This window comes from Vigna radiata, chromosome 2 (genome assembly GCF_000741045.1).
Source record: "Vigna radiata var. radiata cultivar VC1973A chromosome 2, Vradiata_ver6, whole genome shotgun sequence".
NCBI classification, from domain to species: domain Eukaryota; kingdom Viridiplantae; phylum Streptophyta; class Magnoliopsida; order Fabales; family Fabaceae; genus Vigna; species Vigna radiata.
The window spans coordinates 6,536,552-6,551,530 of record NC_028352.1 but is presented as its reverse complement, the minus strand read 5'-3'; the positions used below and the strand labels follow the sequence as shown (position 1 = coordinate 6,551,530).

The following is a 14,979-nucleotide window of genomic DNA, read 5'->3' as shown; positions in this document are numbered from 1 at the left end:
TGTACAGAATCAACTGTGTTTGGCTCCAATCATGCAGAAACGGAAAAATCGGAGATAGAGATCATTTTAGGAAAGTTATACTCGTGTTCCAAATTTTACTTTCTTCTTGTCTGATTAATCTTCAAAGGACTTGATTATTTATACATCATGAATCTGTAAAACATTAGATGTTGGTGCTTCAATGAACCATGCAGATTGCGATGATTTATCAGTATAAAGAACTGGTGTGAGAAGATAAGTTACTAAAATAGAAGAATGTACAATAATAAGAGTAGAATGAGAGGATAATGTAAAAGAGGAAAGGTTGGATGATTAGTCAAATAAAAAATGATGAGAAAGATAAGGTGGTATGGTTAGAAGAAGAAGATGTGAAAAATGCATGTAAGTAGAGGAGAGTGTGTGAGATTTTTGCATAGGAAAAAGGTGGAAGTGCTTAAATGGTTGAGTGTTCATTCACTCTTGGTGAAAGGACAGGCTATCACGTCCATTGAAGAGTGGCAGTGGGGTGAATAGAAGAAAACCAAGGTGCCAAAACAGAGAACAAAGAGAGAGAGAGAGAGAAAAAGGAGAATGAATAAATGAAAGCTTGACAGTGACATGCACTCAGCACCAACCCTTCCTCTCTCTCTCAGACTGCCCCCACATGTGTTCTCTCGAATGCAATTTCTTTTTTCTTTTTTCATACCAATTATTTTTCATTTACAAATAATAATCACTAACTAGGTTTTCATGTAAAAATTTTCGATAACTTATTTTACAATGAAGGTGATAGAGTCTCCTCTAGCAAAAGGTGAAGGAGACATTTTCATACTTCAAACCCTAGATAGCTTAGTTATCATCTTTATTTGTTTACTATTTGGTGCTTTTATTTATTTATTTTACAGTGTTACCTGCCGCAACTTAGCATAGGAACCTATATCTCTCCACGGCTAGGGTTTCTGCAGTGACATCATGTTATGACCTCACTTCAATTTACTCCTCCAATTATCCAAATACTGCTTCTTCTTCTTTTTCAACTCTTCTTTTTAAAACAACATTATTATATTCATGTTACCCTTTCATTTTCTGCTTCGTCGTCTTTCATTCTTTTGTACACAACGCAAGTTTATCTTCCTCAAAGAATATATTATTATAAGTATTTTGTTTTTGTATTCTACGTTTAACTTTATACTGCTAATTAAGCTTGAGTAATTTCTCATTGATACACATGTTTTGTGATTAACTGTTTTTCTAATACTTTTTAAATTAAATACCATATAAATTCCTTATTTCACTTTAATATAATGTAAATAATATACTTTTTTAATGCGATTTGTCAACGAAAGCTAGAAATGTTGGTTTAGACTTGTAAAAGAAAGAAAAAAGAATGTATGTCACGAACTTTTCTTTTCTTTTTTTTTTCAGGAGACATTTTTATGTATGCCATGGCATAAAAAAAAGAGATATCATAAAAAATATTTACTGAAATTGTTCACAGATGAAAAATAAATCCTAACAAATATATTTTTAAGATACCACAAGAAATACAGTCAATATTTAAAAAAGCTACACTTTGAATGAGTATAATATTAACTAATAAACTGTAAATCTTACAAAATTAGTTAACAGATTGAGGTTTATATTATAATTTATAATAAACACTGTATCTTTCACTTTCTTTTACCCTGGTGAATTCCAGTAGTTTCTGAGAAATTTGTCGTACAGTTTCTCATCTTAGCCACTTGTTGGTATGTATGGCTTAATTATGTACGATACAGTAGTTAGGTAGGTTATTGCAATTTGTGGATTGTTTTATCTCAGTGGTTGTCAGAAAATATTACGAATATAACCAAAGCTTATAAATAGCATCTCAAATCATAATATTATAACAAATATTACTTCTGTAAAGGTGTTATTGTAAGTCTTTAAGTTGCCTACGTATTTTATAGTCTTGTTTTACTATTAACTATATTTTAAACTTATAATATTTTGAACTTTGAATAATATAGAAACATAAATTCATAAATACAAAATCATTTATACTATTTTATAATATATTTCGCCCCCTTTTCACCTAAGTTTACTCCTTTAACATTTTTTAAATGAAATTATAAAATATGCACATTGAATATAGAAATTAATATATATACCTATATGTTCCTGATATGTTAGAAAAAAAAGGATAAAAGATATGAAAGTAAAAGAAAAAAGCAATGAATAATGTAGAGCAGGTTGCATGTGAGAGTGGTGGAAATATGCAGACATATTTACAAGTTTGCTTAATTTATAGGTATGAGATTCTGAGCTGAAATGTGAAAAGAAGAAAAAGAAACAGATGAGTTGAGTTCAACATACGAGGCATCTATCTCATCTGATGAAGCTTACGTCAACTGTAGATTATACTCTGTCTGTCTCTCTGTCACACTCATTAATTACTGTTAATTATTATTTTCTTCTGTTTTCGTTTTGGGTTCCAATTCCAACCTATCCTGCACCTGCTGCAGCAGATCAGATCTTTTGCTTAACGGCAGTGATCATATCTCCATTTACCGATAAACTGAAAAGCCGGTCACATTCTTAACTCCGTTTCACTTCCGGTTACCGCAATCATTATTAGTTGCTCCATTCAACATTGTGTCAGCTGTATTTGTGGATTTGTAAGCTTCAATCATCAAATCACTCACTTATTATATTACTCTTATTTAAACCTTGGGATTTGTTACTGACACTGCATAATTCGTCATTTTCATTTTCTGCATTAACACAACCTAATGCAAAACAAAACAAACTAATCTTTTTTCAATCCCATTCTCCAATTCTCAGACAGTTTGGTTACTTTGGATATTCATGTTTTTCAGACCAATAAATTCAATTAACATTAAGGTAGTTTGATTTAAACAACCAGGTTTTGTTGACAAAAAACAATTATATTTTTTATTTTTTTTATCACCATTTATTATTGTTTTCCATAAATATTAACAAAATTTATAAACAGGTAAAAAGGGTGAAAAGAAATGTTGAGTTTGCTTGTTTTTCTTTCCTACATAGCTTGTTCGTTCCATTTTCCATAAAGAGAACTTGGTATTTTGGTGAAGTATGAGGCGAAGAAAGAGCCCACGGTGACAGAATCAAAAGACACTGACAGTACACGAGAGATGAGACAACGTTTGTTTGTTTACGGAAAATGAATGGCCAGGACTTGGCAGAATACTTCCAACTTTTATCAGTTAAAAAAGAAAACAAAAATATAAGTAAACTTCTGAGTTAAACACTGTTACTGACAATGATTAACATCAAGAGTCTGTTTTACTGTGTACACATGGAACATATATCTATCTATCTCTGATGATCTTATCTTACAAATGCTGTTTAACTCTATATTTTATTTCTCATTTATTTTATTTTCATCCATATCAGTGTCATTATCTGCATCGAAGATGACATAAAGGAAAGAAAATGATGCACAGTGTGTTTTTATTTAGCCATGTTGGATAGCTTCCTAATATTATGAAACAAGTTGTTTTTTTAAAGATTGAGAATAGAATATGAGTAAGCTGCGCTTGAGAGTGTTGAATGGAGTACAAAGCTACAAATCTTGAAGAAGTTGATTGATGGAATAGCCTCCTGAACACCGTAGTGCTTGAAAGGCTACTCTCACAATAAGATATGCTTTTTAACCTGAGATATTTAGATGAAGCTAAATCATATCAGAAAAAAAAAGTTCATAATTTAATATTCTATGTTTATAGCTTTTTCTTGTTTCTCATGACAGGTTTTAATCATGGATATAAAAGACCATTATCTTCGTTTTATATACCAAAAAGATAAGAGGTTATTAATTTTATTATATTTAACAAAGAAAAATTAGAATCTACAAATACAAGCTTTTGAACCTCATGTTTTGAAGCACACACACCCAGAGTTTCGTTTGTCCAGTAGGTAAGAATAATATATTAAATAATGATATTCATATGTCTGCATATATCTGTATGTTGGAAGCAATATGATTGGATTTATTTATTTCTATAAATGGTCATTCATTTTCGGTAGAACTTCTGAAAAAGAAAAATAATATCTTTGAGAAAAAATAATTGACTTTCTTGTTTTGGAGCATGCGTATAGATTTTTCAGATTTTCTCTCTGGGTTTGAAAATGTTTGCCCCACGTTAGGTAGGAGAGAAAAAAAGGTCAGTTTTGACTGTTTCAGATCGATTTTAGTTTTCATAAAAGAAAAGTTTTTCAATTATAGGGCTACTTGGTTAAAGTGTGGGTTTTGAGAAGCTTGTTGAGACAAGGTTTGAATATGTTTTAGTTGAAGAAAATCCATCCTTTTCAGGACTTTAGATAATTATGAAGAGAAGTTCTCTCTCCTTTTTAGGATTTATTATTATTGCATAACTTAACTTTATTCCAAAAAGTGAGGTTAAAGTTATGGATAATAATTACAAACCATTATTACATGATTGAAACTGTTATTTTATTTCCTCCATACATACAATACATGTTTCATATGTTGTTGCCTCAAAGTTTCGGGTTTTAGGATGTTGCAGAAGGGGTGGAGGAGACAGTGACAGAGTCGGAAATACCAAGAAATAAAAAGGGCAAAAAGAAGATGGCAAGAAGCTGTGGAAAGAAGGGAGAAGGGACCACAAATGTTGGAGCTTAATCCAGCGTCACACATTTTTCTCACCCTCTCCAGTTTTCAAACCTAAAAAAGTAACAACAAAATTCAATATTTTTAAGAATAAAAAACAAAAAACACGTAACTTTATGTTAATTCAGACGTTAAAAGTAACGGCTGATAATCGCTTTTGCAATCATTGTAGCACTGCTTAACTTCACCCTTCTCACTTCACATTCATTCATACCAACAACAACAACAACACTTCCCCAACCGGAATCTTCACACTTCCCACCAAATCTCATCAATACTTCTTTTCGATCGCACTTAAGGTATTATAAACTACCCACCATGCTACTTCCTTCACCACTATACTATATCTCAAACTTCTCCTTCTTTTTCAGTATTATTGTTCCAAGCAATTTTTTTTTTCTCTCCCCGTGAATTTAATGTGGTGTTGTGTTTCTTCTTCTTTGTGAATTTCAGCGTATGCACCACTCTCAAGGTGGTTCTTTCTTCTTGTGAGCTTTTTTTTTTTTTTTTTTAACGAAGCGTGGTTGAGTTGTTGGTGGTTGAACTTGGAAACCTCAGCTAGATCCGTTGGAGTTGGAGGGTGGATCAAAAGTTAGGGTTTCACTTGTTGTCGTGTTTTCACATATATCCGTGAGCTTTAACTTGTGCCTGCTTTTTGTACTTCCGTAGATTTTACGGCTTCAGTGAGTTGTGTGAGTGAGTGCTTCATCTTCAATCTTACCGACACATAGATACGAAGAATGTTATAGCGTTCGATTTGGTGGTTGAAATAGTGTCATACGAGAGCTGTTAAGGAGGGCAAGTTATCCTATGTATCTGTTCGTGCTTCCTTTGTGTTCTTCTCATTGCTAAATAAAGGTACCAATAGAAACGAGTGAGAAAGAGAAGGAAGGCAAGTTGCTTTATTGATTTCACCATATAGCATAATAAATTAACTCGAAACACAAGATGGTTTTTTATAAACACTTTCATTTTCATGTCAAATTCTTGTTTTTGTCGTCTGAACCTAATTTGCTGCAGTTCGAGTTTTGTATCTATTTTGTCGACTGTAGTGTAATTCTCATTAACAATTTAGTTATTGTTTCGTCGAAATTATGCAGATAAATACTGTTGTTTATTACTATTATTACTATACTACGATTGAAGTTATGATGCATATGTTTGTTGTTCGTCTGTTTCTTTTGTGTTTTTTTAATGGATGGTTTTTTCTCTCTCTATAATGCGTGGAAGAAATTAATGGTATATTTACCTGTGAAAAGGGTTTCTTTGGTGGATCCCTAAGGCTTTGTTTGGAGTTAGAGTGGTGGGGTTAGGAGGTTGGAATGAGCAGCTTAAGGCCTGAACTGCATGTTGCCCAACAACTTCGGAGGGACAAATTGAGGATCCAAAACAGTTCCCACCAACATTTGCAAGAGTTCCCAAGCAACCTAGAACAGTTATCGTTACACCCAGGTTTCAACTTGGATCTTCTTCAAGTGAGAAATGTTCGAAATGGAAACATGCTTGACGATGCCCTTTATTCATCGGATATGATATCTTTTTCCACTCAAAGAAACCCGTTGGAGTGTCAAGAACTGATGATGGCTCAGTATGGTTCCACTTCGTTTCCTCATTCATCGTCCCCGAAGGACCAACAATGTGAACCACGCCACTTGGGAGCTAATTGGATGGTGAATTACAACGAAAGCAACCCCAACACCAACAATACCACCTTCTTCTCTTCCGAGCTTAATAACAATGCTTCTGGTGAAATAGCCAATAGAGAAATTCAGAAGCAGTTCGGTGAAATGCATTACCCTCCTTCTTCGTCTTCTTCGCCTCCTCTTTACCATAATGCTTTGCAGGACATGTCTTACGGCGTTTGGGGAGGAAACCATGCTGAGCCTGTGCTTCATTATCAAGCAAACAACGAGTTACGTTTTGGGGGTGCTAATTTATGGACAAATAGTAGCGGGATGGGTTTCAAGAAGAATAATGAACAAGACATAAATCCTCATCAGGGTTTATCACTGTCACTTTCCTCGAACTCACAATCTAAGCCTTGTTTTGAAGAAGGGTCTGCATCAGATGACCCTACTCAATATTCAAAGTCATTGAAGTCCTCCATGAAGTTGAACGTTCTTTCAAACAATACTGTTTATCGAAATGTTGGCCCCCTCGGTCCCTTCACCGGGTACGCCACGATTTTGAAGAGTTCGAGATTCTTGAAGCCGTGCCAACAGCTGTTAGATGAGTGGTGCTGTCAATACGGTTCAAAGTCTGCGAAAGGAGGGGGTTGTGACGTTCCAGAGTGGGTCTCTCGAGATGTCAGTGCTGCCTCTATTTCTGCAGCTGCAACTGCTGGTGATGCTCTTAATGTTGATGAAAGTGGGGTTGCTGCAAAAGGTGTTAGCTATCTGGGTGCTTCATCCTCTGTGTTGTATAGTTCAAATGAAAATGCTAATACAAATAGCGCTGATGGCGGAGCCACGAGTAACTTTTGTCTTTCTTCTCGGCCAGAGTGCCAAAAGAATAAGGCCAAACTACTGTACATGCAGGAGGAGGTTGGTTTTTTCACTGCTCAATGTAGAATAATAGGAACCCTTCTGGCCTGTTTGTGTTTCTTACTTTTTTGTCTTGTGTGTTTTTGGTATCTATGTATGGCTAATGTCTGTCAGGTTTTTACTGTTTTGTAACATGAAAAAAGGCCAAATGCTTTAAAACCTTCTTGTGCAACATGAGGTCATTTGGTGTCGGTTATTGTGGATGCAAAGCTCATGAAAAGTTTGCTTATGGAAATATTTACAACAACGATATACGTCCTCAGAATGTGGGTTAAAACGAAAACGTATATATTTGTGTTGTTGTGTCGATTTGGTTAGTCATTTAACTTGAACGTGTTTCTAATTTTATATGGATATCTTAGCCTTTTCTTATTGGTTTGAAAGGTTTTGTTTATGCTAAATATATTACAACATGGATTTGTGGGTAATAATACTGTTGCACTTTGCAATTTGTGTTTTTGGTAATGTTGTTACTTTCCTTTCATAAAGAGTCATTGTCACAGGTCTTTTTTTTTTTTTTTTTTTTTTTTTAATATTGTATAGCTATTGTAGCTCTAATTCTTTTTTCTTGTTTTTCATTTTTCACTGTTGGGTGGGGGTATTTGTTCATTCAGTGTATCCTAATTATAGGATCACATTTCTTACTTTTACTAATTATTATTTTGTCAATATATTTCTGTGTGATTTGTATTGTTTAACTAATGTTCTTTACCATATTTGATATCTTTTTCAGTACAATTTTTTATCTTGTCATACTATTCTTTGTTAATATGGATTCTGAAAAAAATGTGAAGTCACAACATATAGAAATCTTGGTGAAGTCTAATTAATAATGAACTAAATTGATAAATGGGTTCTGTATAATAGTCTTTAATGAATTAACTAGTTAATTATTTAAATAATGTGGAGAAATATGAACAAACATGACAGGAGTGTCATGCATTGAATTTTTAAAAAATTTTCATTGTTCTTTGTATACTTTTGGAGATTATTAGACGACAGTCAAACCTCTGTTTATTTGTCTCTACAAAATAAATGCATTCCATGTAATAAATCATTGTTGCCTGGTAAGTGAACAGTTTCATATATGTTGTTCTTTCTCCTTTACAAAATAATTGCGTTTCATGCATACTAAATAATGATTGTTGCTTACCTAAGAGCTTTGAAATATATTCTTCACTCACGTGCATATGTTCACCTGCACACAGCAGTGTACTCACTTAGATGTTGATGTATCCTACAGACAAGCTGTTTTTAGTTACTTTTGAAATAAATATTCAGAGAACACAAATCTTAATGCACTAAAACAGGTTCAATCATACTGGTTTTTTCCTGTACTACATTTGATAGGATCGTGATTTAGCTATTTTAATGAGGGAATATAGGTACAATAAATTGCTATATATATACTGTTGGAATTACTGTAGTTTTGGAATACTGTGTGCTAATAGTAGAAATGAAGTTTGTTGCTCAAAATGTCTTGGATTCACTTCTAGTCCAAAATCTATTTTATATATCCATGTAGGACTCTATGCCTATGCAAGAACAGTGTTGCTAGATAACCTTTCACCTGTGCACATTCCGCTTTCTGAAAGTTCTTTGTTTCTTCCACAGTTCCTAAACAAAGTGTTTGAAATCGGAGGGTTATTAGTGGTTAGTTTTTTGTCATGTACTTCAACACACTTTTAATAGTTTTACCTAAATAATTGTGGTTGTTAGAACAACATTCAAATATCTAATTATTATTGTACACCTTTGTGTTACTGTGCTGGCCAAAACTCAATAATGATGTGTTTCGTGTTATGATTTAGAATAGTATAATTGTAGGCGTATTCTTATTCTGGTTAAAAAACATGGGAATGTTTTTAAACTTGTTGGTTTTGTTGCATGAGTCATGATAGGTTACTAGGAGATACAAGCAATACCATCAACAAATGCAAATGGTTGTTCAATCGTTCGAGTCTGTTGCTGGTCTTAGTTCTGCAACTCCTTATGTCTCCTTGGCTCTCAAGTCAGTATCGAAACACTTCAGATGCTTAAAAAGTGCTATCTCTGATCGACTGAAGCTTACATGTGAAGTCTTGGGAGAGGAATTTTCAATGCCAACCACAAGTAATGGTGGTAAATTTGACAGTAACATGGCAAGGCTAAGGTGCATAGATCAAAGTTTTCAGAAAAACAAATCTTTGGGGGCGAACATAAACTTTCTTGAGCCCCAACAACACGTGTGGAGGCCCCAGAGAGGCTTGCCAGAAAGATCAGTTGCAATTCTTAAAGCTTGGCTCTTTGAGCATTTTCTTCATCCGTATGTCTTCTCTCTGACCTCTCATGTGTATGAAACTATGAATCTTTTCTGTTTGCTCAGAAGAAGGAAAGAGAGCTTGAATTATGGTTTTCTTTTTGCTGTTCAATTTGATTTCAGGTACCCCACGGACACTGATAAACACATGTTGGCTACCCAAACAGGTCTTTCAAGAAACCAGGTGGGGTTCTACTCCTTTTGAATTCATTATTATTATGTCTATAGTCCTTCAGCTATATATGCTTGATTTCATTTGTGTCTTTGACATGCTCTTTTGTTGGCTTCTTAGTGGGTCCAACCAGTGTGCCAAATATCGTCAAATATTTGCTATTTCAAATTCCAAGTCTTAATTTAATTAGTGAGGAAACTTGTTCCTTTTGTTTTTCATTCTCAAGCTTTTAGGCCGACACATACGTTTTTATGCATAATTACAAATGTACATCACTTTTTCATTTTGCTTCCTGGTTTCAAATTTTTTGAAACATTTTATAGTGAACATTTGTGTTTCCACTTATCTTCTTCTCTAAATGTTAAATAAAAAAGTTTACAGAAAACAGATTATAACAATGTCATTTTTGCAGATTTTAGTAAGGGTATGCATATAAAGGGAATTTGAGTAATAAAGAAGCTATGTGAACCTCACCTTACACTGAGAAATTAGTACATGGTCTGAGACCGTTTGTTCGTACAAATTTCTATGTAATTGTAGTCACACATTTTAATCTGAGAATTTTAGTACATCATCATGCAAAGAATAGTCTGGATTCAGATGATCTTCACCATTAATGATATCCACACCTTAGGCATAGTTGTGAAAAATGTTTTCTTTTGTTGTCTAATGATTTGGGTTGTAGGAGTTTCTCATATTTGTAGAGTAAACAATCTAAACCCCACCACTTGTAACAAAAGACAGAAATTTATGCTTATACATTTAATGCTTTATGTATAAATGTCTGTTTGCATCGTTGGAAACTGGTATTCAAACATGCTTTTTATGGTTTTCTACATGATCCATTTAAAGAATATAAATTTGTCGCAAAGATAATTTGCCTTGTTTATGTAAGGTAAAAAGAATGAATTTTTCTTGAAGTTAAAATCAATTTATAACCCGTATCCTTTGCAAGCTAGCTGATATGTATTGCTACTTCTGAGAATTTGGAATATGAATGTAACTGAAACGTATTTGCAAGCTGACTGATGTATATTTTTAGTTCTAGAAGCTTGGAATAACGATGTAACTGAAACGTAGGTATCAAATTGGTTCATAAATGCTCGAGTGCGTGTGTGGAAGCCAATGGTTGAGGAAATACACATGCTCGAAACAAAGGGTGCAACAGAAGCCCACCAAGCCTCTAATAAAAGTGACCAGGTAGCTTCTGCATCTGAAGGTAGCAACCGGCCCAAATCAGATCACCAACCTGTGAGCAGGTATGGCACGCATGCATCATCACATGCAATCCCTGACAAGCAGTTTCAGTGTTTGGAAATGGGGTCATCATCCTCAGCAGGCAATGAGGAACACATTGGGATGAATGAAGACCAATGGAATCAAGAGAAGAGATCAAAACTGGAATGCCAGATTGCTGCCACACCAAACATGGATGGGACAGTGATGGGGTTTATGCCCTACAGAAGAGGTGGACTTGAGGTTGGTGGTCTTGGTTCTGTGTCACTCACTTTGGGTCTTAGGCATAGTGTTGAAGGTGTGCAACAGCAACAACTGCAGCAAGAGGAGGAGCTTAGGCGTCAGTTTGGAGGGCACATGATCCATGACTTTGTGGGCTAGTTAGATACTTGTCACTAGGGAAAGAATAAGAATTGGTCAAGGGAATGGAGACCCTTTTGTAGCTAAGTGGTAAAAATGGAGTTTTTGTATACATTTGCTTGGTGATGAGGAAAAGGAGAGGTGGGGGTGGGTTACTGTGTAAGCTGTTTTTTACCTTCTAATTTTTTCTTGTGTTGGGGAAATTGTGAACTGAAATTGGTGGCTAACCTTACAACATGGCGGATGAGTAAGCCGTTTCCACGGTGTCTTTAGAAGCAGTGATCAGTGTTAAACTTGCAAAGATAGTGAAAAGCAGGGCAAATAATTCAAGGTCAAGTATTCCTGCATGCACAGTTCTGTAATATTTAACTTAATGCGCAATATTTAAACAATAAATTCTTCTCGTTCTATTTCCATTCTCTTTTTCTGTTTTTATTACCTTTTACACACTATACAAGGGATGTATCATGTATGTGTATGATAATAGATAGTCATTTGCAGTGAAAACAACGTTATTAGATAGGTTATGAAACCGTGATTTGAGTCGTGAAACTAAAAGTTGCCCTAATCGACGTTTGAGTATGATGATATTCTCGGCTGTATATCTGAGGAATTGTTGCAATAGTTCTGCAAGTTCTACATGATATTGGGGTCTTCACATCACCGTCTAAACTATTACCAACTTATTGTGTGATTAACTTCAAAATTAAGAGATTTGCATCTAATGTAAAGATCAGATGAATGTGAAAGCAAACAATTTAAAGCAAATTGCAGTTATCTACTTTCTAAGTGATTCTTGCTTGACTCAACCTGGCCCAAAGGAGCAAAGTGAAAAGAAAGCAATTAAGAGATAGAAAATATTGTGTAGGTTTAAAAGTTTGTTCTTCGTCTCGAGATATTTGTTGTTCAATGATTACGTCTAGGGCATTTCTTCCTACATTCTCATAAAATGTTTTATCCTCGTTTTATTTCTGAATAAAATGTTTTAAAAATTCTAAATTTCTTTCCTTTTTCTTCATATTGACTTCTCACTTGGTCTTTACGTTACCATCTTTTTCATCCATCACTAATTTCATCTTCATCATTTTCACAGTTATCTGGACGGTAAATTTTAGATTAATCAATTCAAAATACATTTTTAAATCCGAAAATATATTTTGGATTATCCAATCTTAAACAAATCTTAATCCAGCGACAAAGTTTAGGTGTTGCAGAAAACACGAAGGAGAACCAAAATGCATGCAGTCTCGGATTGGTCAATCAGATAGATATCTGAGAGCAAGCAAATTTATATTTCAGTATTTTAAGAGGGTTCAAGAAGAAAAAGAGGGAGTGCATGAAGAAATGGCCTTTTGTCTAAACCCAGAATTCGAAGAAAATAAGTTTTAGAAGTGTTGTTCCACTTGAAGTCTCTTGGATAGGTTTAACATAATCCATATCATTTTACCACATAATACCATTGGTACGACTTCATTTATGTCATATTTAGACTAATTATATAAATGTGAGTGCTAAGTATTAAAATATTACGAATGCAAATCTAAAACTTGGGAATCAAAAAGAGGAAGACTGGATCAGATTATTAGAAAGTGGGTTATGGCCTACGTCACTCTACATAACCGGTTTGTAAAATGAGTTTTGCACCCCACTTATATATTATAATTTGACCTTATCTCTAGTTGATGTGAGACTTTCAATAGAGATCAACTACAATGGACACATATACTTAACATGGTGAATTTGTTAGAAACTGAGATTAAATTTAATTTATGTTTATAAATTTTTAAATTTCCTTATTAATCTTTCATATATTTTTCTTTATAGTGAGAGATAAATATCTCGTATAAACAGTAAATATTTGTAAGAAATTTAATATCGATTTGATAAAAAAATATTCGATAGATTTAATAAATTTCATTAATATATGTTGTGCATATAATAAAAGGTAAGCTTAAATCTAATTTATATTGATAAAAAAAATTATAAGGTATGAATATGTTCTCGTGTATATATGGTCGGATTTCGTGTTTAGATTATATATTATGAATGCCCTTAACCAAGAGGAACTATTAATAGTATTTTTAATATCAATTGAATGGTTTTATTGAAAGTAGATGGAGTGATTAACCGTGAAACATATTGAAATTAACAAAACTAACATTATGATGGATTTTTACAAAAGAAAAGAAAAAGAAAGTTATCACCACAAAAAACTCTTTTTAATTTAGAATTAACAAGATCTGCTTTTACTTTCTTCACTTTATTTACTTTTCTCAAATTAACCAATTCTTCAATCCTTTATTTTGTTTGATAATTATTAAGTTTATCAACAATACGTTTTTCTTAGTATTATTCATTTATGAATACAATCATATAGATTTATTTTTTTTTCTCGTTTAATTTTTTTTTGTCAGGTTTGTGTGCATGTACACTAATTAAGAATATCGTTAAGATAGGCTTTAACTTGATTCTAATATTATGTTAGAATTCTAATATTAGGTTAGAAGTAGATTTTAAGTCTAATTCAACCTCATAAAATTGACTTATAAAATAAAATTTATATATATTTATATATTATGAATTAGTCTTATCTATATTAAAAGAAATTATAAAAAATTATGAGAAGAATGATAATTAATTAAACAAATAATTGATAAAACAAAGTCTGCTTTAATTATTTACTATCAGAACTCATATTGATTAGATAACTATGCTGAAGCAACAAATGTAGAGTTACCAACATACCAGCTCCACCTAAATACATAAAACCACCAGGGTTTTCATCATAGGTTGCCCTAGTTCTTCCACCTAATAATTTCATAAACTAATTAATCTCAGTAACTCCTTGCATACATATCTAATACATAACACACATATCTATCATTCATTACTCATCAAACACTCCACGACTCATGCATGCATATATATATATATAGACAGCAATATGATGCATCTGAGAAACATTTAATTTCCTCCCTGACCAGGTGTACCATAATCCTTCCGAGGTATGTAATGGTGATTAAACTCCTCACTCACAGTACGTTGGCCAGATCCTGGTTTTCCATACTCCTTTCGAGGGATTTGATGGTGACCACTATCATCAAATTTATTGCTCAGTTCTTCCTTCTGCAATTTCGTCATGACTTTCTTCCTATCTCTAGCCACAGAAGAGCTTGCCAGAAGCATCAACACTAGAACTGTAATAACCACAGCCTTCATTCTCTTCAACACTAACCGGATCAATTTTCTTTAGCCATACACAAAAAAGGTTAGGCCCTACTGATTAAGAATATATAAGGTATAAAACACACACACATAAGAAACTAGCTGCACGTTCAGTTAATTAACTTACCAGAAGATGCTATGCTATGAACCCTTTTGTGATCTTACAGGAAGAAGAAAAAGAAGAAGGTTGAAGCAGCTTAAATAGGGGCAGATGGAATGAAATGAAATGTGAGATAGGGAAATGGGAAGTCAGTTTCAAATAATAGCATGGTGGGGTTGAAACCATTGACGTTGAGGAAAAGATTAAGTGCTATGGCCATTAAATTTGTTAATTAAACAGATTTAATGATGATATGCTTGTGTGTTTTTCTATGTGGTGTAAATAGGGAAATTCCACCTAATTGAGGAGCATTAATTGGACATGTAGGTAGGATTAATTATATCGTTGATTACTTTTCTTTCTTCTTTTCTAGTACTATTTTTTTTTTTTTTCAAAATTGTATGTGGTCAG

General features: G+C 33.4%; 1 protein-coding gene across 3 annotated transcripts; it reads left to right on the top strand.

The window, feature by feature from the left end:
• Window positions 1–4,540: 4,540 nt before the first annotated feature.
• On the top strand, window positions 4,541–11,672 carry LOC106755658 (BEL1-like homeodomain protein 8). 3 transcript variants are annotated; one of them, XM_022778509.1, is made up of 7 exons: window positions 4,541–4,932; window positions 5,087–5,105; window positions 5,893–7,176; window positions 8,791–8,829; window positions 9,078–9,481; window positions 9,599–9,659; window positions 10,728–11,672. In XM_022778509.1, exons 3-7 carry the CDS (start codon window positions 5,956–5,958, stop codon window positions 11,262–11,264), a joined length of 2,262 nt encoding a protein of 753 aa, XP_022634230.1. In that variant the 5' UTR covers window positions 4,541–4,932; window positions 5,087–5,105; window positions 5,893–5,955; the 3' UTR covers window positions 11,265–11,672. The 3 variants fall into 3 exon arrangements, with proteins under 3 accessions (XP_022634230.1, XP_022634229.1, XP_014493332.1); XM_022778508.1 differs by lacking the exon at window positions 5,087–5,105; XM_014637846.2 differs by lacking the exons at window positions 5,087–5,105; window positions 8,791–8,829.
• Window positions 11,673–14,979: the final 3,307 nt, after the last annotated feature.